The sequence below is a fragment of the Lotus japonicus genome, chromosome 4, assembly GCF_012489685.1.
Source record: "Lotus japonicus ecotype B-129 chromosome 4, LjGifu_v1.2".
In the NCBI taxonomy this organism is placed as follows: domain Eukaryota; kingdom Viridiplantae; phylum Streptophyta; class Magnoliopsida; order Fabales; family Fabaceae; genus Lotus; species Lotus japonicus.
In genome coordinates this window covers 77,444,689-77,470,528 of record NC_080044.1, presented here as the reverse complement: position 1 = coordinate 77,470,528, position 25,840 = coordinate 77,444,689, and the positions used below count along the sequence as shown (strand labels likewise).

General features: G+C 35.5%; 5 protein-coding genes across 8 annotated transcripts; 3 read left to right on the top strand and 2 right to left on the bottom strand.

Annotated features, from left to right (window-relative positions):
* Positions 1 to 1,071: 1,071 nt before the first annotated feature.
* LOC130715042 (calmodulin-binding transcription activator 1) lies at positions 1,072 to 8,761 on the top strand. 2 transcript variants are annotated; one of them, XM_057565035.1, is made up of 14 exons: positions 1,072 to 1,090; positions 1,202 to 1,329; positions 2,294 to 2,413; positions 2,532 to 2,647; positions 2,853 to 2,941; positions 3,583 to 3,625; positions 3,826 to 4,033; positions 4,177 to 4,290; positions 4,597 to 4,922; positions 5,359 to 5,910; positions 6,058 to 6,755; positions 7,423 to 8,002; positions 8,088 to 8,411; positions 8,544 to 8,761. In XM_057565035.1, exons 2-14 carry the CDS (start codon positions 1,290 to 1,292, stop codon positions 8,652 to 8,654), a joined length of 3,321 nt encoding a protein of 1,106 aa, XP_057421018.1. In that variant the 5' UTR covers positions 1,072 to 1,090; positions 1,202 to 1,289; the 3' UTR covers positions 8,655 to 8,761. The 2 variants fall into 2 exon arrangements, with proteins under 2 accessions (XP_057421018.1, XP_057421017.1); XM_057565034.1 differs by lacking the exon at positions 1,072 to 1,090 and having other exon boundaries at positions 1,137 to 1,329.
* A 283-nt stretch (positions 8,762 to 9,044) lies between these two features.
* LOC130715043 (ubiquitin carboxyl-terminal hydrolase 4-like) lies at positions 9,045 to 13,199 on the bottom strand. Of its 2 annotated transcripts, none has more exons than XM_057565037.1 (7): positions 12,859 to 13,199; positions 12,239 to 12,355; positions 11,681 to 11,779; positions 10,960 to 11,148; positions 10,353 to 10,534; positions 9,354 to 9,777; positions 9,045 to 9,266 (listed from the first exon to the last, which is right to left on the bottom strand). In XM_057565037.1, the coding sequence occupies exons 1-6, from the start codon at positions 12,973 to 12,975 to the stop codon at positions 9,378 to 9,380; spliced, it is 1,104 nt and encodes a 367-aa protein (XP_057421020.1). In that variant the 5' UTR covers positions 12,976 to 13,199; the 3' UTR covers positions 9,045 to 9,266; positions 9,354 to 9,377. The 2 variants fall into 2 exon arrangements, with proteins under 2 accessions (XP_057421020.1, XP_057421019.1); XM_057565036.1 differs by having other exon boundaries at positions 9,045 to 9,250.
* Positions 13,200 to 15,083: 1,884 nt separating this feature from the next.
* On the top strand, positions 15,084 to 18,153 carry LOC130713984 (50S ribosomal protein L29, chloroplastic). The gene is made up of 2 exons (XM_057563839.1): positions 15,084 to 15,467; positions 17,757 to 18,153. The coding sequence occupies exons 1-2, from the start codon at positions 15,153 to 15,155 to the stop codon at positions 17,937 to 17,939; spliced, it is 498 nt and encodes a 165-aa protein (XP_057419822.1). The 5' UTR covers positions 15,084 to 15,152; the 3' UTR covers positions 17,940 to 18,153.
* Positions 18,154 to 19,270: 1,117 nt separating this feature from the next.
* Positions 19,271 to 21,352, top strand: LOC130711176 (tubulin-folding cofactor C). The gene has a single exon (XM_057560678.1). It carries the CDS (start codon positions 19,470 to 19,472, stop codon positions 20,529 to 20,531), a length of 1,062 nt encoding a protein of 353 aa, XP_057416661.1. The 5' UTR covers positions 19,271 to 19,469; the 3' UTR covers positions 20,532 to 21,352.
* Positions 21,353 to 22,405: 1,053 nt separating this feature from the next.
* LOC130711177 (uncharacterized) lies at positions 22,406 to 24,711 on the bottom strand. Of its 2 annotated transcripts, none has more exons than XM_057560679.1 (3): positions 24,519 to 24,711; positions 22,714 to 22,905; positions 22,406 to 22,630 (listed from the first exon to the last, which is right to left on the bottom strand). In XM_057560679.1, exons 2-3 carry the CDS (start codon positions 22,891 to 22,893, stop codon positions 22,535 to 22,537), a joined length of 276 nt encoding a protein of 91 aa, XP_057416662.1. In that variant the 5' UTR covers positions 22,894 to 22,905; positions 24,519 to 24,711; the 3' UTR covers positions 22,406 to 22,534. The 2 variants fall into 2 exon arrangements, with proteins under 2 accessions (XP_057416662.1, XP_057416663.1); XM_057560680.1 differs by lacking the exon at positions 24,519 to 24,711 and adding an exon at positions 24,116 to 24,140.
* Positions 24,712 to 25,840: the final 1,129 nt, after the last annotated feature.

Sequence of the window (25,840 nt, the reverse complement as noted above, 5' to 3'; positions counted from 1 at the left end):
AAACTGAAGTGTGCCAATTATGATCCAAAGTTGAGGCATGCAAGAAGGTCGAGTATTTAGTCTATGGTTCGATCTCTGGGTTGTGTGATATCTAAGCCTTGAATGAATTAGTTTTTTAGTTGCTGTCGTGGGAATATCTGAGACTTGTATGCAGTACACTGTAGCATTTGGTCATTAGGTTGGAGCATGAAAATGGTGACATCTAGTACATAAAATGGTATATATATTTTTTTTTTGTCAAAAAAAAAATGGTATATTTTGAGTGGAAGTACTTAAATCTTGGATAGCAAGTCATAGTAAGTTGAGCCAGCCCACATCAACCTGCGTGTGACCTGTTGTGATTGGTTTTATGATTTTCACTTATGAAGATTCTTTAATTAAGATTTTTTTTTTGAAACAGCTTTAGTTAAGATAAAAAAACTAGTTATAATTAAAATTTAAACAGTGCATCCAGCAAATTCAACTCTTCAAGGTTATAACATTACTGAAACATTCTAGATGTTTGGCTAATAGACTTGTCAGAGCTCAACCCGGTGTGAATTTGCTTGACAGTTTACAAGAGGTGGGTTTTGAGTTTTGACTAACCCAAGCCGATAACACCGAGTTGGATTGAGCTGTTAGCCAAATTTACATATCGTCCAAATTTTACCTCATACTTCAAATGTTTTTTTATCATTGAATATAAAATTTAACCATTGTAATATCAAAAAAAAAAAAATTAAAGATAGAAGAGAGATTCCAAATTGGATAGTGACTAGTGAGCTGGAATTAGAAGTAAAGGACACAAAAGAGTGATAATATGACATCATATTATGGAGCTTAAAGCCAAAATATTTTGGAGAAGCTACGAGGAAAAAGGAAAAATGCCAAGTAGTCAAACTGGAATCACAAAGTGTCTTTGACTTTGATGTATAGTAGTAAGTGTTTAATTAATTCAATATTCATTGAATAGAATAGAATAGAGTAGTATCCACCCATCATGACACACAACACAACACAACACAACACAACACAAGACCTTCCTTCCCGCGTACAAAACTTTTCTCTGTTTCTTCCTCACCTCAACATTAACAACACACTCTCTCTCCGCGTAAACTCACATTTCATTTGAACTTTCTTTCTTACGTGCTATATTACATTACATTATCTCAATCTATCTCTCTCTTTCTTTCACTTTATTATTTTTTTTGTTTCGATTTAGAAACAGAAACTGTGTCTCAACTTCACTATTAGCAAATCAAATTTCTCTGAAAACATTCACTTGAGTTGAGGAGCTTCTCACTTCTTCCATGGCTGAAACCACGCGCTATGTTCCTCCAAACCAATTAGGTGAGCTTTCATTCACTTCTTTTTTAGTTTTCCATGTTTGGATTTTATTTTTCATGCTTTGATTTCCATGAAGCCATAGAATCATATTCACACCCCAAAATTCTAACTCTGCAGCAAAGTCTTCTATTTTGATTTTTTGCAATTACAAAAATTAAAATAAAAGATTTCTTTCTTATTAAAAATAATACTATATTCTTCAATTTCATCACTTCATAGTTAGATTTTCACTTCTGAGTTCAGATGAGACTTGAGAGGCTTGTGTGTTAAGTTTTGAGATGTTGCTGATCACTGCATGTTAGATTGTTAGTGACTGCATGTTAGACTTTACATTACTATGTTTCAAGCCAAAGATGTTAATATGCTTCGGTTGAGAGAAATCTCGTTTTTTTCACCCATTTCTCCCTTCTTCATTTGCCTAGGTTAGAGTAGTGGTACTGTACTTTTTTTGTTTTTGACCATTGTTGACTATATAGTGTGTTTGGTTTATTGTTGGTGCGCCCAAAGCAAAAGCAACAAAGGTGAAAGGAAACATAGCAATAGTCTTAAATTATCCTCATAGGGTGTCTCATATGCATTATTTAAGCCTAACTTAGTGCATGTTTGGAAATCCTTGTAAAATTGATTCTGAAGTCAAAATCAATTCTGGGAAGAAGCTTCTGTGAGTAGCTTCTGGATGCCAGAATTGATTTTGGTGAAAGAGAAGCTTATTCAAACATGCTATAAGAGGTTCCATGGAGGCGATCTAGTAAACAAGGTTTATTCATGTGTGCTTGATTTGTCATATCAGCATTTAAGGAATGATTACCTTGTTATAAATTCGTTGATTTTAAAGATCAATGTTATTTTTATTTTATTTTTATACTAAAGATCAATGTTATTTGTTATACTTTCAAAGATAAAATTGTATGTTAACTCTTAAACCTTTCTGTTTAAATATCTAATCGCTATACTGCTATGGACACAGATATTGAACAAATTATTTTGGAAGCACAGCATCGATGGCTACGTCCAGCAGAAATTTGTGAAATTCTCAGTAATTACAGGAACTTTCGAATTGCTTCAGAGCCTGCATATATGCCACCAAGTATGATTTTTGGTTGACAGTGGTTAAGTTCTGAATATGGCTTCCTTTTCCTTCATTTGGAAAAAGGATATAAAAAATTAGTTTCTTTTGTTGTTTCTGTTCTTCTACTTGACATCAGGTGGTTCACTTTTCCTATTTGATCGGAAGGTGATGCGATACTTTAGAAAGGATGGTCATAACTGGAGGAAGAAAAAAGATGGGAAAACAGTCAGGGAAGCTCATGAGAGACTTAAGGTATGTATGTATTGTATTAAGGTTATGCAATCTCAAATGCTGTAACAACTGTATCTGAATTGGCACTAAAATGAAGAAGAAAAATGTTTTGAGAGTATCTTTCTTCTTTTGAAATTAGTTCTGCTTTCGGAAGTAAAATGTATTGAGAGTATCTTTCTTCTTTTACTCTATAAACTATTGCATTGAATAAGGATGATACTCTCAGGCAGGAAGTGTGGATGTACTGCACTGCTACTATGCCCATGGAGAAGGACATGAAAATTTTCAAAGACGCACTTACTGGATGCTTGAAGAGTAAGTTATCTTGTTTAATATTTTCAAATCTCACTATAAAAGTTCTCCGTTGAATTCAATGTTCCACCTTCTTTTTCTTGATTCTGCTCTTTGAGCCAGTTTCAATAAACTTCTCAACAAACACTTGTGGGAAAAGCAAAATTCAAATGATCTTGCACTATGAGTCTTTTAGATAATAACTTCTACATAAGATGAAATTTTCTTCTACCCCTCAATTTTTTTCAGAAGCTCCCTTGTCTAACATTTCCTTAGACACCTATAAGCTTATAAGAACTTTTTCTTAGTTAGAAATTAAACGCAAGCTCTCATCAGCTAGAAGAAACTAATCCAATCTGGGCCTTGTCTTCTTCACTCCTTCTTGTCCATACTTTCTTCCTTTCATCACTCTATGTCTCGCACACACAGTAATGTCCAGACTGAGGGAATGAAGAAACCTATATTTTCTTTCATATGATTGTTCTTGATTGAGGATGGTGTGCTTTAACCTTCTACTAATGAGACAGAGCCAGTAATCGTTGATCACATTTTATTTCTTTAAATTAATTATACTTGCTCCAAGAAATTTTCTAATTTGTTTAACATGATTCTTATCTCTGGAAGGACTACCTCTTCTCACTTTTCTTTATTCAAAATTTTTACAGGGAACTCTCACACATTGTTTTTGTCCACTATCGGGATGTGAAGGTAACATGTTACACTTGCATTTACTTTTTTGCCTAAAAGTTACTTGGTAGCATATCTTTTTCCCCTCTTTTGGATATTGACTTTGTACTCTAGTTCTTAATAATAAAACAGGCTAACATTCTCATGTAAGAGTGTTTTTTCCTTTTCAACTTTTAAATGGTTATATTCTTAATATGCGTTCTCTTGCTCGAAACAATCAGGGAACCAAAGCAAATTATAGATGGGCTAAAGAAAATGAAGAATCTCTACCATCTCAACAAACTTACAAAATTATGCCCAACACAGAGACAGAGGTGAAGACTTCTATATCATCCACTCTTCATCCACGCGGTTACCAGGTTCCTTCACAAACTGTAGATACAAGCATGAACAGTGCTCAAACATCAGAATATGAAGAAGCTGAATCAGGTATTTGCCTTGTGTATATCCCCTCATTCTGTTGGTAATTTAAAATGATAAACGTTCATATAAAGAGAATATTTAGAATATATCCTTCAGTATCACTTTTTCTTGTGTCTATTTTAATTTGTAAATTGATCTAATGTTCGCAGCATTCAATAACCATGCTAATTCTGAGTTCTACTCTTTCCTTGAGCTTCAACACCCTGTTGTTGAGAACAGTAAAGCTCAAATTGCTGATTCGTATTGTCCTTTGCCACTCAAAGGTAAGTTCTTGATTTAAAATTGTTTTATGGTTTTAATTTTGATGTAATTCCAGTGAAGAGTTTGTAACATTATCACCCAATCAGGCACTGCCATATCATCAAAAGAGCGTCACTTTTGAGGACTAGTTTTAAGAATCAAACTTTTCTTAATGACGCAGCAATTTATGATTCAATGATATTATACAAAATTTAAAGACAAATACTGCATCAAAATTAAATCCTCTTTTACATCTTCCATGGATCCTGGCCTTTTGATCAGGCAAGTTATTACTTCATGTCGCACTAATTGCATTAAAATGATAACAGATGACCGAGCAAAGTTTCCTGTCATTCCTGGAGTGAACTATACTTCGCTTGGTCAAGCCAATAAAATCAAAGACATTCATAATGTTGGATTGACGTATGAACCCTCAAAGTCCCTTGGCTTTTCATCTTGGGAAGATATCTTAGGAAATAATGGTGGAAGTCATCATGTGCCTTTTCAGCCTTCATTTTCGGAAACACAATCGAATGACAAAGGAATCAATAGGGATCCCTCTCAAGCATATGAGATAATGGGGCAACATTTTACCATCAGCATTGATGAACAGCACGGCAATGGAAGTCCCATAACACCTGAAGGAAGTTGGCAGGTATTGAGTGAGTTATATGGTAAAGAAATTTGTCATTGCTGATACTGATCTGCTTAATTACTTTAGATAGAAACTATGGTACAGGTAAAATTGGTACTTCATCTGCATATGATACTTGTTTGTTTTGCAATGTTCATTTTATACAGTAACAATATTTGAAACAAAACAGATAGCCAGGTCTGTAGTTTGTTCTGTAGTAGCTTTGTCAGGGTATACCTATGTCAAAAATCAAAACTAATGCAAACTGATTTTGGTTTGATGTTGTAAATATTCCCGATAGCTTAACTCTTTGTTTCATGTTTATTTAAAGTTAATGAACAATCAAGGAATGAACTTTTTCTTTATGCATGTGTAATTTTTAACATGTTACTAATTTTTTATCTTTTTCCTTTCAAATTCATTTAATTCCTTACATCTTAATTTTCCTTGTGAACAGGCTTCTGAGTTTAATTCTTTAAGCATGTCCAATTCACCCATAGATGGTTTGTATTCAGGCTCAACATGTGAGGTTATTTATAGCAACTGTGCACAGGAAGTTTATGAAGTTGATTTTCAAAAATCCATGGAACAGTGTCTTCTACATCCATACAAACAAAACAAGTTTCTTATGCAAAATGACCCCCAAGAAAATTCTTTGAAAGAAAAAGACAGCCTAAATTCAGATATAGAGGCCAATAGAAGCCTGGATGGAATAGAAGACACGTCTCTCTCTCTAAAGACAAATCTGTTAGATGGAACACAAGAGGGTCTGAAGAAGCTTGATAGTTTCAACCAATGGATGAGTAAAGAACTTGGAGATGTGGAAGAATCAAATAAGCAATCAACTTCTGATGCTTATTGGGATGCAGTCGAAAGTGAAAATGGAGTTGACAGTACAACTATTCCTTCCCTGGACACCTATGTACTGGATCCATCTGTTTCCCATGATCAGCTTTTTAGCATTATTGATTATTCCCCAAGCTGGACATTTGAAGGCTCAGAAACTATGGTATATTTTTTAAAAATTATGTGCTTGCTATCAGCTTTGATCATATTGTCACAGACTTGTTGTATAACATGTTGCTTTTTTTCTGTTTATTTGTTAGCTCAATCCTGATTATGCATTTCTTCGTTTATTAAAAAAAAAATTGTACAGGTTCTCATTTCAGGGCAATTCTTAAGGAGTCAACATGAAGCAGAACAATGTAAATGGTCATGCATGTTTGGCGAGAAAGAAGTGCCAGCAGAGATAATTGAAAATGGTGTTCTTTGCTGTCATACTCCCCCACACAAGGCTGGAAGAGTTCCTTTCTATGTAACTTGTTCCAATAGGTTAGCATGTAGTGAAGTACGAGAATTTGATTTCCGGGTAAACTATTCTCCGGAAATCAACACTGCAGGTGAGAACAGAGGCAGCATTGTTGATATTTTTAACATACGATTCGGAGAACTGTTGTCCCTCGAGCATGCCTTACCTTCAAGCTCAGATTCACAGAGTATAAGTGAGAAATCTGAACTGAGAAATGAAATCAGCTCTTTGCTGAGGAGGGAAGATGATGATTGGGATAAGCTGCTGAAACTTACTCTAGAGATAGATTTTTCTCCAGAAATTTTACAGGAGCAGCTGCTTCAAAATCTACTGAAAGATAAGTTATTGGCATGGCTCCTTCACAAAATTACTGACGATGGGAAAGGCCCTAATGTCTTAGATGGGGGTGGTCAAGGCGTGCTCCATTTTGCGGCTGCTCTTGGCTATGACTGGGCTCTAGAACCCACAGTAGTTGCAGGCGTGAATGTGAACTTTCGCGATGTACATGGATGGACTGCTCTTCATTGGGCAGCATTTTGTGGCAGGTGAGCACCTCAAAGCACATAAATGCATTTTATCAAAACTGAATTCATAGTTTATCATATTAATCTACAATTATATGCCTGCCACTAGATTAACTTTAAAGGAATTCCAACTTTGCAAGAGTGATAGTGTGTGAGAAAGAACAGCTCAGTGGGAATAGAAAATATGTGAAATGGTCATAGAAGCAGTCAAAATGCTTACTAGTTGATACTCAAAATCTACTTCATATTGGGTTGATGAATGTCATTAATGAAGAAACTATCAGTGAAAGTACACTAACCTTGGGTAAACTGACTACAAATATATACTATTGGGAAGTTGATAGGAACAGCCAAAGAAGAAGAAGAAAACTGATATTATTCAAGAATAGAAACTACAATGTTGCTGAGTAATTTGAGAGTCTCAGCACCTCACATAATTCCCAATTAAAATGAGCCCAAAGATGCTATTTCTCTTTAAGTCTCTCTTATTTATAACATTCTCTCAAACTAACTAAAAGTCTAAAACTACCTCAGCTAACTAACCATTGGTACTTATCAGAAGTTTATGTTATGAAAAAAAAACACATAGGATATACTAACTAGAAAATAACCCATCATAGTTAGTGCGTTAAGCTTCTCTTCATTTTCTTATCATTTTTCATTATGTTATTGCACCTTACTTAATCAGGGAGCGAACAGTGGCTTCACTCATCTCTCTAGGCGCAGCACCGGTAGCACTGACCGATCCATGCCTTGCATACCCTTCTGGTAGAACACCAGCTGACCTAGCTTCGGCAAATGGACACAAAGGAATTGCAGGGTTCCTTGCTCAATCCTTCCTGCATGCACAGCTCTCATCTCTCGATTTGAACAGGAATATGGGAGAAACTTCTGCAGCAAAAGTATTTCACAGAATCCAAGAACAAAACACTGCACAAGTTAATCATTATGAGGGCCTGTCATATGAACTATCATTGAAAGATTCACTGGCTGCAGTGTGCAATGCCACCCAAGCTGCTGCTCGCATTCATCAAGTTTTCAGAGTGCAATCCTTCCAGAGAAAACAACTCAAGGAACATGGTGAGGACAGATTTGGAATATCTGATGAACAGGCTCTTTCACTTGTCACAAAGAATGTGAAACCACACAAATCTGGACAACGCAATGAGCCTGCTCATGTTGCTGCAACACGAATCCAGAACAAGTTCCGCGGTTGGAAAGGCAGAAAAGAATTTTTGCTGATTCGACAAAGAATCGTAAAAATTCAGGTACCCTTTAATTTTACTAGCAATGTTTTAACATACTTCGAATTAAATCAGACTTTAAAGATCTAATTTTTAGTTGGTCTTATAGGCTCATGTGAGAGGTCACCAGGTTAGGAAGAACCATGGGAAGATAATTTGGTCAGTTGGAATTCTTGAAAAGGTTGTTTTACGTTGGCGCCGAAAAGGATGTGGTTTGCGTGGATTTAAATCGGAGGGAGTTTCAGAGGGAAATATGGTACAAGGTGAATCTTCCACAGAGGATGAATATGATTTGTTAAAGGAAGGAAGGAAACAAACAGAGCAAAGGTTGCAGATAGCCTTGGCTAGGGTTAAGTCAATGGTTCAGTATCCAGAGGCTAGAGACCAATACCATAGGCTGTTGAATGTTGTAACTGAGATCCAAGAAAATCAGGTTTGCTACCCATTGTTATTTAAATTTACTTGTTGTGAAAGAAAAATTATATCCTTGAAAAACGCTTCCAGAGCAATTGTTTTTGTGATTGACAATAGAGGTTGCTTAGTCTTTTTTATATGCCTCTTGCAGGTAAAGCACGAGAGGACTTCTAACAATTCAGAAGAAACAAGAGAATTTGATAACCTCATTGACCTTGAAGCATTGCTGGACGAAGATATTTTCATGCCAACTGCAACTTAGAAGCTAGTTTCCATCTGTTTCGTTGTTCATTGTATGGCTTAACATCTAACAGCAGAGTAAACTGATGAATTGTCTTATTATAATCATTATAGTAAAATCTTAACTCATATTCTCTTGCATGATAGGAAATTTAGGGGTTATTTGCTAAAGGTTTACAGAAAAAACCTTTAAACCAATCTTATAATGCAAAATCAACGCGCTTTAATGCAAATATAATGTAATGTGCAAAATCGTATGTTCCCAATTAGTTTAAAGTTTCAGCACCATTATCTTCACTTAGATAATGTGGTACATCACACTGCTTAAAAAACATTCTTTGCAGAGTGTGTTAAATCAGTTTAGACTTGAGAGATCTTGACAAACTACAAAATACAAATAATCTACCATGAGTAACGAGCAATTTCCACTTCATTGTTCTTCTAATGTTGGTTGAACAATTGCAACCATGAATACACCTCTTATCGGCGAAATTTCCACCCATATAAATATATATACTGCTCTTATTGTGAGAAAGGGATAAAACGAACAAAGGACAGTGCAACCACCATCCACTGTACATGCCAACATCCTAAGTATACATCTCCAACCCGTATCCTCTGAAGAATGTAACAACTCCAACAGGTTGAGTAAAGGGGAAATGTTAGAAAGGAAAATAAATACAGAAACCAGGAAGAAAAGATAAGTCCATGATCTAAGTACCTAAAACTTGCAGAACTCCTCCGTCTAGTTCTTGTCACCAAGGGTCTCATAGAACAAAATGTAACCATGGTCTGTGTTGCTAGAATATTCCTGTGCTGATCCAAAGAACGTTTGCACAGCAGACTCATCAATCATCTCAACATTTTCGTCATCAAAAAATAACCAGTGGTTATGACTCTTCACGAGGCTGACATAATGGCCATGGTTGGGCCCACTCCCGACATGGACAACTACTGCAAATAGAGAATACTCAATATCTGCATCTTCAACAGTGTTGCTCAACTTCAGCTCAAGCGGGAAAACAACTCGGTAAGACAGCTTCTTGTACCGGCCCAGCTGTTCCATGTATTTAAACCGCTTAAGATGGATGACCAAGATGTGAGGTGGTTTCTTTATCTTCATCCTCTTCTGAGCTTCTTGCAAACTAATATCATAAGAAAGCTCACATCTTGGTTATCAAGGCTGGTAAATAGACATGAAAAACGAAGGAAGAGAATGCATGTATATATTTATACACAATAAACTAACATGACCATAAATCCCTGTTCAGATAACGAATGAACAATGTCAATCAATGGAAAAATGCACATATTATGACTTGCTTGTTGTAAACAAAACATGATATTCAAGGTATTCGATATCAGAGCTAGCTTCACAACAAACAATTTAACAAACATTTCAAGGACCAGAAGAGAAAGATATAAGAAAACTTGAGGAGAATATCAAAATGACCTTGCTCTAAATGGAGTTCAGACAATTTGTTTTCAATAAAATCTAATGACATCAACTAATCCATTAACCAATTTCAACCAGAGGGATAAGGCTTGATTGTTGTTATTACATCAACAAACAGCATCATTGTTCAGCCAAACGAGTGATTCAAAATGGCTGAACAGGGTCTCTACATTTCCCAAAGCACTAAAGAAACCAAGTAATAGCTAACACAGAAAAGAAGTACTCATGTAATTATAGAAATAAGATTGTCTAAAAGCGATATACCTGCAGCATTTGTCACAGAAAAATTTGTCCTCAGCATTCAATGTCTCAGTGGAACTGAAATTTTTCAAGCAGCTTGTAATTGAACTGTTTTGCTCAATATCAAGGCTCAAGTCAAAAAATGTTTCATCTCTGGCTGTAACCGTTTCACATTGCAAGCATCTTGTCTCGTTGGTGAGTATTCCCTAACCACAAGTACCAACAATGAAATTCCGCAAAGTAGAAATAAATCTTAATTTTTGCGATCAAAACAGAGAAAGAGTAACGTCAAGCACCTCCTCACAAAAGAAAAAACAATATATAAGATCTGACCAATGCAAAATTACTATTACTTTAGTTTTATCAAGTGTGATACTAAAGTTCATAATATAAAATTAAACAAGAAAAAATAAGCACATTAGAATCTCAGATAATGTGCTGATCTCCATAATAATTCAGGTAAAAGCAAACATGAATGGATAAGCCCAAACTGGTAGTTACAAAGACATGCGCACTTAAAGGAGAACATCAATTGACTGGATCCGATACAAAGGTCAAAATGTTGGTCCCTCCAAATTCTTTCGCAAGCAATATGCAAAATGAAAACATTAAATTGGCAATGCAAGGTCACCTGAAAATTTTTGTGTACCCAAGTAACTAACGGCTCTTTCTGACCACCATTAACATGACCATTCTTGAACCCATTGGCAACCTTTTCAGAAGGTGGTGATGTATCTGGATCAGTTTTTGCAGCCTGAGCCTCTTTCTCCAGAATGTCGACAAGTTCATTCAGCAAAAAGTTCAAGAACTCATGTGCATCCTATCACAAAGAGAATACCAATAATGAGAAATGTTGTTTCTAACGAAAAACTAAGACAAAATAAGAGACATACGTTGTCCACCCAAAGAACATTAAGTTTAACCAACAATAAACAATCAATGATAGTATCATAATAATGAATAAGCTTACATGGTCCAATAACATTTTAAGTAAACAATTGAGATATACAATCTCATTTGAAAGTAACAATTTGTCATTGTACAAACTAAGTTAAAATCACTTGTTAAACAAACATCTATCATCAGAAACACTATTTTTATTTCCTCGCAGAAAAAGAAGAATCACCATTTGTATACCAGAGATATACAGTCAAAGTATGAGCAAACATGATAGAGTAATTGCCCACTATGACAAAGCGATATGGGATTGCTGCCTATGGAAAAGCTGATTTAAAAGATTATGTTTCCCAAAGGGCATATAATAGTTAACAAAAATCATATTTAAAGGGTACATGTTCAGACTTTAGGAATATCACCTGTACAAGAAGCTCATTCTAGACTTAAGCACATACCTGGTGCATATAGCTACGGAAGAGTTCATTCTGTTTCTTCAACCTCTGTACAAATCGTTTGGGAGCAATGACACCTGTTTTCTTCTTCTGGGAACTTATCTATACCAAAAAATAAATAGAACGTAAATTCATAACCAAGAACGAAATAGGCATGTAAGTGCCATCAAACTTACATCTGTTTCAAGGCAACATTTGGAAAAATTGATTCATCATAAAATACTCTCATAAAACACACCACAAATACCTTGAACCAATTTCTTGGGTATAAGTACGAGTTATTCAAGTAAGTGCCATTAAATGGACATTTGAAACAATAAGTTGAACAAAATTTCCTTAGATAATTAGATATAGACAAAATGGAAAAATTTACAAAACCACACTGAAAATAGCTTGAAGCCATTCCTGAGGCATGGGTAATGCACCGTAGCCACAGTTAGCGAAGACAATACATACTCTCCAATGGAGAATCATGCTTTAGCCAGTCAAATATGTCAAAGCTTAATGGCACTAAAATGTAATGCCAAGCAGTTTCCTGACTACCGAGTACAGACTAATTACCTGTGAAAATAAGTCAGCTAAGCAAGTCAAAAGATTTTCTTCCGGATCCCCTATGCTTTTGTTATTTCCATAATACTCCAGCAGTTGTTCCCGAAATGGCACACAGAAGTATAGTGCCTGCGGAAGGTGGCAAATTGAATAACTTGTTAGTGACCAACCCTTAAAATTTTGCCGGAAAATAATAAACACACCCATTCTCAAACACTATCACTAGAGAGGTCAAATGCATTGACATCATCCACAGGGTAATAGCTTTTACTACATCTTCTCATCAAGGTCATGACTCATACCTAGCAACGAATTGACACGTGCATTTACCTATCACCGATAATACAATTGAATGCCACAGAGAAAAGATTGAACAGCAATTTCAACTCTAGACTTTAATACTAATCATTATTATTACAAAAAACCGTTGATGCTAAATCCCTATACCGATTCGATAATCAAGCACTTCAAAATTCAGCAAAACAAGTCAACAGAACATCCAAAACAACAAAATACATTCACCATAATCAACAAACCATAGAATTAAGCAAAGACAACCACCCCATTGATTGGATGCAGAAAAATAAACAAATGAAAAACGAGAAAAGAGTGAATCGGATTGGATTGAAGACCTGCAAAACACTGTTGCAATAACAAGTGTTGCCGAAATTCTCAAGGCCGAAGTAACGTTCTCCTTCAGGGAATTGATCGCCAAGAGCCTTCTCAAGCTTGGAGCCCGTAGCACCCATGAGCGCGTGCGTGCGTGCGTCAACCGATCACTCAGAAACTCAGATTGTTATCCGATTCAACTCAGCGAGTCGTAGCATGAAATGCTCAATGCTCAATGGTTGTTTGGATCGTTAGGGTTAGTTGCAGAGTGAATCTTCTTCTATGGTTTCTGGGTTTTCTAATGTAATCGCTGGAAATGAAATAAGGGTTTCGTTGACGGAAATTTTGAGAAAAATCAATAATAAATAACGGTTCTTTTTAATTTGTGTGCATCTTTGACATTTTTATTTTGTTTTTTTTTCCACAACAATATTAGTGGACCAAAATAAGTTGCATTTATGGCTATGTTAGAAAATATTATTGATAGGTACGTCTATGGATCTATCTATATATGTGACTTGTGTGTGCCAAAATTATATGATGCACTTGTATTTCAATAAATTTGTTTTGGGTTTTAAGCACATTAAAAAGGTTGAGAAGATTATTGTTTGACTTTGAATGATTTTTTCAATTTAAAAGTTTTTTTTTCTTATTTCTGTAATTAATATTTGAATCGTTTAACTGACATTAACATAAAAACCACCCCACTTATGTATATTAACTAACACAAAATTATTCTAGGTTAAGCATGTTTTGGTTCCAAACCCTATAACTACAACTGCGTTAAATATTTGATATGAAAATTTCGCTGCTTATAGAGATTTCACTAGACTCAAAACTACTACATATCACTTAATGACATAGAAGTGTAAGACAAATATACACTAAAAATGCATATCTATTACACTCTTTATCTATTTAAAACTTTACGACAAACACATATAATTAATTAATTAAAGTACTCTTTTAATTGTTATTCAACCTTATTAATTACAAATGATGCATGTTTGTCAAAGGTTTGTGTTGGAGATGGCTTGAGTTTTTTTTTTTAGAAGCTTGGAGATGGCTTGAGTGACTTGGAGGTTCTAAGAGAGGGCTTTTTCCGACGTCCAAGGCAAAGAAAGCTAGGGAAGCATTGCATACATTGATAGCTTCTTTTTTTTACTCCTTTTGATATTTCTCATATATATAGTTATTGGGTATCCTTCTTTTTTTTTTTTTTTTTTTGAAACTGAAACTGGGTATCCTTCTTAGTACTAGGTTTGGGTTTTTAGATATTGGGCTTGTATTTTGGTTCAGAGTGTAATAATTGGGTGTTACATTTGTGACTTAATATGAGAGTATGAGAGATTGAGAGGTGTTGTTTAGAGATTGGTCTATCATGGGCTTGAAAAAATTTCCCACTTGTCCAAGCTGCATATGAAAAAATTCCCACTTTTCTCTTTACGTTTGAGAGAGAAAAGAGAGTGAAGCTGCATATGAAATAAGGGTTTCATTATTTTTTTACATCAGAAAATAATAAGGGTTTCGTTTGACAGTAGAGTAAATATAGTTTCTCTTCCATTACATTTTTAAAATATAATAAATACATAATAATACCAATATATGTTATGTTCCATTCCGACTTGTCTTCCAACATTACCTTAACTTCGAGCATAACTTTCATTTCTTTTAAATTCTTTCAAAAAATTATATAATATTGAGTAAATCCTCCAAAACTTAAATATCATCACATTTTAATTCGTTAAACATTTTCACTTCTATTAGTTCCTAAAAAATTAAAATTTGAACATATAAATATTCTCATTTTCAGTAAAAGTGATCATTATTTTTGTTTGATACGTTATTTTATGAAAAAAAAAATTGGATAACTCTATTTTTCACACTATACTATATATTTTTCTCTTAAAAAAAATCCATCTAATGTAACAGAAAAAACACTATACCCTATCATTTCATGGGTGTGTTTAGGGAAAACAACACTGATTCGTGTGCACTAATTTTTTAAAGATACATGTGACACTTGTAGTTTGTGACAGCTATAGAGTATATATAAACCACTATATATTGCAGGTGTCGCTGATGTCGTCTGAAAAACCAGTGTACACGAATATATATATTTTTATAAAATAATATAAAAAAAGTTATTATATACTTTACTTATTCAATTTCAGTTTATATAGTTTTCATTCATTAAAATATAATTCTTACTCTTATAAAAAGTAAAATTTCATTTTGCAAGTAAAATAAAATCAGAAGTGGGCGTGTGGTGTGTAATCTTATCTGCAACGCTCTGAGTTCGGTGTTGAGGTCGAAAATGTTGAGCCTCTCCGTTGCTTCTCCTTCTTCTTCCACCGTTTCCTTTCTCCCAAAACCTTTACCATTCAAATCCTCCTTCAATGGCAATCAGCTCCGTCACTCTGCCACCTGCTCCATCCCCGCCACCAAACGCACCGTTTCGGTGGTGATGATGGCAAAAAGAGAAGTGGAATTGAAGGCAATCAGAGAGATGACCACCGAGCAAATCGAGGAAGAGGTTATCGACCTTAAGGGTGAGCTTTTCATGCTTCGCCTTCAGAAATCCGCTCGTAACGAGTTCAAACCCAGTGACTTCGGTACTATGCGCAAGAGGGTATTGCCTTGCCTTTTTGCTTCTCTCATATTTCCTCGTTTTTTTTTTGTTCAAATCTGCTTAATTTTTAGGAATTTTTCTATTGATTTAGTTCATAGATTAAAAATGTTCTGAGGCTTAGTGAGTGAGGTTAGTTTGATTTTCTGCATTGATAATGGTATGACTGAGGTACTATGATTATTGATTAGCTTGAGCATTAGCTTTACTGATGTTGAGTACTCCCTCCGGTCCTATTTATAAGCAATAAAAAAAAAATTCACATAGTTTAAGAAATGTAGTTAAACTAGATAAAATGCATTAAATTTGTCTTAAATTAAAATGAACTTCCAAAATTACCCTTTGTTATTAGTGTTGGAAAGTGGAAAAGAGAGAGAATAATTAATGAGACACATTTTACAAGTTAGAATTAATAAGGGCATCATTGGAAAAAATTAATTAATATAGCTCAAACTTTCATTTGGTTCTTATAAAAAGGACCAAGATTTTTCTTCTCTTTCATGCTTATAAATAGGACCGGAGGGAGTACTACTTACTATACTAGAAGGGTCATGAAGAGAAAAAAGAAAGAAAAGAAGCCTAAATAGTTCCACACCCCATTTATAAAATTGGAAGAGAGGTCTTGGCTTTAGTGAGTGGGATGGTTTCTATACTAGAGATGATGGGGAAAATATGTACTTTATACTGCACATTCATATATTTTCAGAAAAAGTACAAAATTAAATACATATGTGGAAGGGGAATCCTTGAAGGAGAACTCATTCTCCTTGTTTATATACAAATGTCATTCAATCAATAGAAATCATCTCTTTTACCCTATTCCTTTCAAGGTTTCTATCATATTCAATGACTAACTTTTTCATGCTATAATATATGTTCATTCATTTTAAACTATCTTCGCCCTTTTGTGGGTTAAAAACATGATTGCTTGATAACTCATTTGTTGTTTTAGTCAATTAGTTGCAGTAGATTCATGTGGATTAAATCCAACATAAGGTCATAAGTTGAATCTCTTATAGTCTTATTGCATTATGTCTTTACTCTTTAGTCTCCAGAGAGAGAGAGAGAGAGAGAGAGGTTACTTAGGAACCAATTGTTGCTAAGTGCTAACCGTTAACGCAACCAATTTATGTTATACTTTTCTAATCTAATCAATCCAAGACCTGGAGTCAATTATAGTAATTCAGGCCCACCCATTCATCTGCTGCTATATCAAGGGATGCACCACTATATCCTGCTGATCTGTTATATCTGGTCCCCGAACTTCGAGAGGGAATTGATGTTGGCGAGTCTTGCATATAGTAGTTTCCCTCTTGCTTTGGTGATTGATCAATCCAAGAGGCTTAGATCTATACCATTAGTGAATTGAATTGACCTTGGACCCATTCATTAATTCCATGCAAACAGAGAAATACAACTTGTTGGAATACTTGGATTAGGTTCTTCATTTGCATGATCAGTTGATCCTCTTACAGCTTCTGCATGTTTTTTAAGTTTTGCTAGATGCACTGCAGTTTAGCATACTTTATTTTTCATTGTAAACTAGTGTGCAATGTCTTTGACTTCAGTAATTGGGACATGATTTCATGTGACTCCTGCTCCCGGGGGTGTCCTTGCAGAGTCCTTACATTCAGTTGTCTGTGTTATATGTTTGACTCAATTGAGGTGTAAATGATTAATACCTCCATTCTTTTCTGTATTTAAGTCCCCCTTATGCTATCATTTTAATGCTATTTTTATTATCAAAATCATTGTCTCCTCAAGAAACCTTCATTTTCTATGCGCAGTTGATTGAAATGAGTATAGACCACCCTTTCTCTTGCCTTTCGCTTTCAATTTCTTTTGTGGGCACCATGTGCCAATGTCAAGTTTAAATCCACAATAAAGTCCAATCATCCTGCCACTTTCCATTTCCATCTTTTTAAATCATTGACATTCACTCATCCAACTGAGATTGTGTGAGAACTAATGTGGTTATTCTATCAGAGCCCATATCTCACTATAGTAAGAAAAATATCGAATTGGCGAGAAGTGGTGCAAGGATTCAGTTTTCAAAGAAGTTCTCTAGGATTTAGGATGCTTTTGATTCTATGTTGAAAACAAGATATGTACACAACAGAAAAAGAGGAGAAACTCTCAATATGGCTAATGGTCCAGCCTCATTTATTTATAGTTTGATAGTGTATTACCTTTAACATGTGAGGTCCTTATTTGGGATCTAACACAAATGCTCTACCCTTGTCGGTATGTTATTTTTGGATGAACGATGACTGTTAATATCAATCAATGCAGATTGCTCGCATGCTTACTGTGAAGCGGGAAAGAGAGATCGAGGCGGGTATTGGTAAGAGGTTGTCCAGAAAGCTTGATAAAAAATGGAAGAGAAGCATTGTTGTAAGACCACCTCCATCTCTAAAGAAGCTTCAGGAGGAAGAAGCAGCTGCAGAAGCTGCGGAAGCTGAAAAGGCTGCATGATCTAACACATTAATATGCAAATTATAGAGTTATGCGGTCAAAATTATCATGTAGTCTTAATTTTCTTGTCCTAGAGGATGTTGTATCATGTATGATATCTTGTTGGTTGCAATCTACCTTTCGTCCTGCCATGAAGGTTTTATGCCTTGTATTTTGTAAGAGACATTGTTATCAGAGATTCAAAATCACAATTCACAGCCTTTAAATGAGTTAATATTTTTTTATGCGGAATTAGGAATTTTAAATTCTTGAAATTGCTTTTAATATTTCGGACGATTGACTAACATTTTTGAGTCACTAAGTGTACATGTTTGTCAATCAAAGATTAATGCCAAGTGTCCTTTTGTTTTTGAAGGGCACAAGGCATTGCACTAAATACTTATAGGTATTTTTTGTATTAGTATTCAATGATGTATTTTGATATTATTCTCAGAAGAGAAGTTTCATTCTTCCATTTCTCTATTAAGAACAGAAGTTTTATCCCTTTTCCCCTTTCAAATTGAATTGTTTCTGTAATACTCTCAGTGAAAGTACCAAATGATAGAATTATAAATCCCTTTATTCTGATTAAGAAGAGAAAACTTCACAATGAGCCAAATTTGTTCAAGACTAGGTGACTCATGCTTTGCATGGAAACGGTGCAAATGCACTTTCATTTAAAAATTACCCTGATTTATACAAAATAAGAACAATAGCTTCTTGGAGAAAAAAAGATAACCATTGACACATATAAAAATGTATCACCACCAAACGCGTAGATCAACTGATAATAGGTTGTTTTAACTTAAGGAGATGTCTCGGATTTGAGTCATTGTGAATGCATACAAACACAAAAAACAATCCTAAACTGGCACATAGTGAACTTGTGTGAGACCAAGTAAAGAACCTTAGGAGAAAAATCAAGACCTAACCTCTTTTATATTCAAAGTGAACATGAGGTCTCTAATGGCGAGTTACTTCTTTATGCATGAAAACCCTACGCAAATGTGTAATCACGCCCTAACCACACAACCACACGCTCGGATTATGGGGTCATGCATATTGACCCATTCAAAGTAAAACACCAAAACAAAATACTTAAGCTCATACCACAACATATGCTAAAATAAGTTAGTATTTAATCATGTCGCCCCCTAAAGAACCACATCGCTCTGTTACACAATATCGCTCATAACAAATCAGCTCGTCCAGAGGTAAATCATGTCACTCATACGAGACCTAGTCGTCCATGCCAAATAACACCTTAGAGAAAAAAGACCCAACATGTAGTACTAAGTGTGTGTTTGGGAGTGGAGTGTGCAATTTCATAATTGATTTTGAAGCCCAAAACATGGTGCAAAATGCTTTCTATCATAATGAATTATGGACTCAAAATCAATTATAGAGAACACACCAATGGTTAGCTTATCAGGTGAGTAAAATAAATTCTGAAAAAGTGAAATCAGTTTTTAACGTTTGTTAACTCAAATTATCATTTGACGCCACTTTCACTTCCAGTTTCCCACCCCTCCCGAACTCGCCGCAAAAACAATGGACGACGACGGGATCGAGAAGCTAACCGTCTCCGACGACGGAGAAGCAGAAGCAGCGTTACAGAAAAAGCACTTATCAATGCTCGAGCGTCTCTCCAAACGCCACCAACAACAACCGCGTTCAGACACCTCCGGTTCCTCCCTCGACTCCACCTCCTCCTTCCTCTCACGCTTCTCCGATCTCAAAGCCTCCATCGACTCTCGCCTCGCCGAGTCCCAATCCATCTCCTCCGATCCTTCTCAGCTCAAAACGCACTTCAACGACATCACCGCCTCGATCTCCGATTTGGAAAAGCTCGTCGCTGAAAACTCGTATCTCCTCCCCTCTTACGACGTCCGGTCCTCCCTCAAAACCGTCTCCGATCTCAAACGCAGCCTCGACAGCCTCTCATCGGAGCTAATCCCGAAGAAGAAGTTCTCGTTCAAGAGCAAGAACGCCACCGCCAAGAGAGATAAGGATTCCGTTGTTCCAGAACCCAAACAAACACCACCTCCGGATCGCGATTCTGTGAAATCGAGCTTCGTGCCGCGTGATTCGCCGGGGTTTAGGAACGAAACGGGTAGGGTTTTGGTTGAGGAGTTCAGGGGATCAGAGGTTGGGGAGTTCACAGTTTCAGATCTTGATTCCTGCGAGGTGAGGATAATTGGTTGCGTGAGGGCGCTTTTCGTGCACAGGTTGAAGAATTGTAGGGTTTACGTCGGGCCGGTGACGGGGTCGGTTCTCATTGAGGGGGTTGAGGGTTGTGTGTTCGCGTTGGCGTCGCATCAGATTCGGATTCACGGTGCCAGGGGGAGTGATTTCTACCTTAGGGTTAGGAGCAGGCCTATAATCGAGGATAGTAATGGTGTGAGGTTCGCGCCGTATTGTTTGAGCTACCAGGGGATCGAAGAAGATCTTCGCGGTGCTGGTCTCGATGCTGAGACCGGAAATTGGGCCAATGTGGATGATTTCAAGTGGCTGCGCGCGGTGCAGTCTCCGAATTGGTCAATTTTGCCGGAGGACGAGAGGATTGGGATTGTTGATATATCCAATTCGGAAAATGGGAAGGAGGAAATTTGATTGTTTTTGGTTAGAGCCATTTGGTTCTTAAGCTTAGGTATGTTTATTTTGTCCGAATCTGATGTTAAGATTCACATGATTTTGGGTATACAGATTGTTCTGATGTTAAGATTCACATGATTTTGCCGATACAAATGGTTCTGGTCCTTTCATTGATGTTTATTATTACAGAGGAAGTGAGTACATACAAAAGAGTTATCTGGTCAATGCTTTCTGGTTGTTTCTGTGCTTGGATGTTACTTGTTCTGTTGTGTTTGAGCTGGAGTTCATTATGATATGCACTATATGCGCAAGATAGTAATTTGGGGAAGTTTTGTTGTGCAATGCTCTAAGTTGTGCTCTCCTCTTATCCTGCAATAAGTTGTGCTTTAATTATTTATTTTTAGGGTGACCAAGCTTTGCTTAGGAACATCAAACATGTGTTTTAGGGTATATACCTTTTATTTAGGATTGTAGAACACTGAAGATAAGATGTTGGAGTGTTGGGAAGTCTGGCGTAGGGGCACAGGTTATCAAGGATTACAAATTTGATTAGAATCTAATGGGGTATTGCAGGAAAAAATGGTGATCTATATTGATACTTACCTGAGTTGATGTTGATACTTCACCTCTTATTATATTCTCATTACTTCAGTTTTGTTTTTATTTGAATTTTAGCCCATTTAGATTCATGATGTGCGTGAATCGTGATGTAATGGCTCTACTATAGTACTATAGAACCTTAATAGCAAATTGAAATAGGTGTTTGGGTTACTGAGGTTCTGTGAACTATTTTGATTTAATTAACATCAATGATGCCTAATTGTTGTAAAGATTATTAATTAGCAAGTATCCTTTTCAGATTATTATTTTAGTCAACAATTTCATGGTTCAACAATCCTTTTTGCAAAAAGAAAAGTTAAGCTTTTAAGTCCTCCGTCAATAGTAGCTATAGCGTGGCATCATTGTCGACTTGTCGTGAATCATTGTTTACAACAATTATGAGGTGCAAGGATTTGTGTCGAACACGCTCTCGTACAAAAAAATAGCAATGTGCCATGATATTTTCAAATTTGTACAAACCATTAACATATTTAAGGGGATGACATTTACTCATTAATTAGACTCCCTCACTCTCACCCCAATAATCACTGCAATTTCAGCTCCCTAATCAATCAAAATCACTTAACCATGCACATGATGCTGAAGAGTCCCTGTGAAGAAGACCCAAATAACTCCCTTCGAATTCCACTTCACAATCTCTGCCAACTCAACACTCGAATGAAGTGTCCAACACTTCATATCCCAATCCATCTACACTAACATCCTCCTCACCAACTAACACATGAACACCCTCTCCAACTAACACATGAACACCCTCTCCAACGAGATCCTCGCTGCCATTCACCATGCCATCATCAACATCGACACCTGAAACCCAATGTGATGAACTACATCATCGAGCGCAAAGTAGCATAGCTACTTCTGCTGGTGTCAAAGAACTCTCACTTCTATAAGTGTGAGCTCGTGCGAGCAGTACCAGAGAAAGCGGGGTGCCAGTGTGGAAGTGCTCGTGCAAAACCTCAATTCCCCAAGAAGGAGTAGCTATTTGGACACATGGCACTGACACTATTCAAGGGGCATTAGCCGACATTTGGGGGAAAGAAAGGAGCCAAGGGGTGAAGGAAGGAAAGTGATTGTTGGGATGAAATGTTGAAGGATCGTTGGATGGTTTGGATGAATATGGATTTGGCTCCTGTGACCACTATTGACCAGAACACTTGGATTTCACACATAATTTAACGTCCTTTCAAATTCTCAATGTTCAGCAAATACGAGGATTGCTATTTTTTTGTGATCCACTTAAATGACGTTAGAAAAAACAATAAGATGAGTTGCTATGAAAAGATTATGGCTGCATTTCGAAAGTTTTATTGAACCTTATTTAGAAAGTCCAATATAGCTAAATATCTACCGCACGACTCAGTTGAATTGACACGTATAGTGATTCAGAAACAAGAAATTTAATCTTGTACGGTTGTCTGAAGAGGCAGAGAACTTTCAACTTCTTTCACAGCATTGGAGTTCTTTTCTGCAACTGCCTTGGACAAACCAAACATCTGAAATTGATCCAAAACCACACTATATCAGGAATGACAACAAAGAATGGATAAATTTCTCAAGAAATTTTAGGTACACAAACCTTCTGAATTGTCTTCTTAAAGCAGGTTTTGTGTTCATCCATAGAAGCATTAATAAACTCGTCAATGTGATCCTTTACATCCTCCAAGAAAGTGGCTTCTTCACTCTTCTTCTTTCGACATGAAGCAACAGTGGCAACCGATGAAGACAGCTTTTCAGGTTGGCTTGTCTGAGTGCTCATGTTCTCTGATAGCTGAAACAAGTTACACCATTAACACAATTATCATTAAGCAATTTAACTGAACATTATTTTCACACACAGTACACTCTGTTAAACCATTAACCTTAACATTATTATCACACACAATTCACTCTGTTAAACCATCCACCATAACATTAAAACCAGCGATAACAAATTCAGATTTAACTTGTTCTAGTGAGGCAGGATCCTAGATTCATGAAAAACTAACACTCTAGAAAAATCAAGAGTGCACACTCTGTAAGCAACTTAGAACAAACCCATGTCAAGACCTGCAGGAAAAGAAAATAGACAGAAAAATATTAACTCTGATGAACTACAACTTTTTAAAATTACTTATTGAATCAAATACCTAATCAGCTCAAACAGTGCAATAAAGGAGGTCATGGCAGCATCAACCTTGGCAAAGCCACCGAAGAAAAAAACTTGAAGCCAATTAGAACACACTAACTCATCCCAGTATATCAACAGCTCAGGAGTAGATTAAGTTCTTTAAATTTATCTTATCCAATCAATCCTTATGGAACTGAATTGAAGTACTCAAAACAAAAGGATGTCTCAGCATCCAACTCTAGCTAATACTTCCATTATTCCATATACTGTATCAACATAAACTTTGTTTACAATCCACACAAAAAGTACTGATTTTTTTTTGTTGCTTTATTAACACCATATGAACTACTATTGCTAAATACCCCAGAATGCAACCCAAAAATATAATCCAACTCTAATCACTCACAGAACTTACTTTCCCTGCTAAACCCACTAAATAAAACATGTATCAAGATGAGTTTAGCTTTAAAACTTGACTAATATAAAATTCCCTATCCCTTGGAAATGGACAATTCATATCTACTCAATCGAGATTTGAGACTATGACAATATAAATTCACTTTTATATAGACCCAGAAAAGCTCAAAGCAAGCAACATTAATAATGAAAAAAAAGGCTTACCATCAATCCATTAATAGCACTACTTATTCTCTAAACACAAACGTCCCCTTTTTTCAGTTTCTTCTATTTCTCTCTATCTCAAATTCTTTCCCTTGTTTCTTAACCTAAATCTGCAATAACTCTTATTTTTCTCTCAATCAACTATTAGCAAAACAGAGTACACTTGAAATTTATTTCTTCTTCAGTTGTTAATCAGAATCAGAAAGAGCTTCATTAGGATTTTGAAACATGATTATACCACTGAACAAACCTTGATTGAAAGACCAAAAATGAATTCTAACTACAATACTCCACCCAGCAAGCTTTAAATTCAAAATACCTGAGCTACAAAAAGGAAGATGGGACAAATTCAAAAGCCAGTTTCAAACCAAAACAAAAGTAGTGAATGATCTACAATTGTATAAGCAAACAAGATAATCATTGACAAACTACAAACAGAAATCCTTAAGAACCCAAAATTCTTGTGAAAAAACCTAGAAGATTATAATTGAATACAAGCTCGAATTAAAAGCTCGATTGAGCTCAGAAACAATGAAAATCGAGCTTCACCGTAATCGAACAGAGAGTAAAATTAGGGAATCGAATGCTTAAATTGAACGTTCTTAAACCTAACAAGCTTAAATCTGAAGCACGGTGGAGAGATAAGGGCCTACCGAGAAGTACGTTGGAGAGCTACGACGGTGCTTTGAAAATCAGGAGCGACGAATATAGCGTCTGGATGCCTAGACGGCGATACGGCGGTGGCGGACGGTAGGAGAGAGGGTCGACGGAGACACAGCAGAGTTAGGGCTCCCAAATAGCACCTCAACGTTTCATAGTAATAGTGTTGTGTGATTGCTTGGGGAAAAAGAAAATAATAGCAAATTACATTTTTGTGTAGTAAGTTATCATTTTCATGATTTCATCCCTTTTTTCTTTACTTGTTTTTCTTCAACTAATTTGGGAAATATGAGATGGAATATAAAAACTCACTGTTAAAAACTTAAAATTATAAAATTGTTTTTTAACGTTATTTATATTTTACACTATTCAAAATATTTTCTAACTTTGCTTCTTATAGATAATGCTATATTTGACACGTTTAGCTGATAAGCTAGCTGAAAGCTGAAAAGCTAGCTGATAGCTGAAAGTTGATAAGCTAGCTCAAAGCTGAAAGCTACGTAATTGTAACAAAAGTGTTTGGTAAAACTAGCGGTTGAACAAGCTGAAATTGCAAAATGACATAAAAAGACATACTTGTATAATTATTTTTATATTTAACATTACTTTATTTTCACATTAATACCTATAGGATATTAATATTAAAATTATTATAACTTTAAATATTTTAATTTGACTCAATTTATTTATCATCTTAAAAATAGGTTTTCCGAAGGAAAAAAAAATTCATCTTAAAAATATAATATTAATTTTTACTTATTTTATTTTAACATTAATACCTATATGGTGAAATTTTAATAAAATAATAAGAATAAAAATGACAATAAATTCAATAAGCTATAAGCTACCTCAGATAGCTTATAGCTTAAAGCTTTAAGCTACTGAAATAAGCTCCTTCACCAAACATTTTTATAGAGCTTTTAAGCTAGTCAAATAAGTTTTAAGCTAGTCAAATAAGCTATAAGCTAGCTGAAATGGCATGCCAAACATAGCAAATGTTTAGTTTAACCCATCTTCATACATCCAATTTTTATTTTTGCGTATATTTCTTCACAATTTATGATTTGTGGCTATGATCCAATCTTCTTCTATCAAAATAACAGCAGAATTATATTTACAAAATAATTTTCATGCATTAACGGTGTAAAAAATTTAGATAGTCAACAATCAAATTTTAAGGATATGAAAAATATGTTTTATTTATTTATTTAATATTAGCCATGACACATCATTAAAATTCGAGTAGTTTGCATCATCCTTTTTCTCTTATTTTCACAGGATAACTTATAGGAAAAAATAATTCCTGCAAGTTGGT

Excerpts from the sequence above, each read along its gene's own strand:
- LOC130715042 (XM_057565035.1), top strand. The coding sequence starts at position 1,290 with ATGGCTGAAACCACGCGCTATGTTCCTCCAAACCAATTAG. Across the intron at positions 1,330-2,293 it reads TGTTCCTCCAAACCAATTAG|ATATTGAACAAATTATTTTG; the intron begins GTGAGCTTTCAT and ends CTATGGACACAG. Across the intron at positions 8,412-8,543 it reads CTGAGATCCAAGAAAATCAG|GTAAAGCACGAGAGGACTTC; the intron begins GTTTGCTACCCA and ends TGCCTCTTGCAG.
- LOC130715043 (XM_057565037.1), bottom strand. The coding sequence starts at position 12,975 with ATGGGTGCTACGGGCTCCAAGCTTGAGAAGGCTCTTGGCGATCAATTC. Across the intron at positions 11,780-12,238 it reads TAGCTGACTTATTTTCACAG|ATAAGTTCCCAGAAGAAGAA; the intron begins GTAATTAGTCTG and ends TTTTTGGTATAG. Across the intron at positions 11,149-11,680 it reads TCCGTAGCTATATGCACCAG|GATGCACATGAGTTCTTGAA; the intron begins GTATGTGCTTAA and ends TCTTTGTGATAG.
- LOC130713984 (XM_057563839.1), top strand. The coding sequence starts at position 15,153 with ATGTTGAGCCTCTCCGTTGCTTCTCCTTCTTCTTCCACCGTTTCCTTT. Across the intron at positions 15,468-17,756 it reads TCGGTACTATGCGCAAGAGG|ATTGCTCGCATGCTTACTGT; the intron begins GTATTGCCTTGC and ends CAATCAATGCAG.
- LOC130711176 (XM_057560678.1), top strand. The coding sequence starts at position 19,470 with ATGGACGACGACGGGATCGAGAAGCTAACCGTCTCCGACGACGGAGAA.
- LOC130711177 (XM_057560679.1), bottom strand. The coding sequence starts at position 22,893 with ATGAGCACTCAGACAAGCCAACCTGAAAAGCTGTCTTCATCGGTTGCC. Across the intron at positions 22,631-22,713 it reads TTAAGAAGACAATTCAGAAG|ATGTTTGGTTTGTCCAAGGC; the intron begins GTTTGTGTACCT and ends GATCAATTTCAG.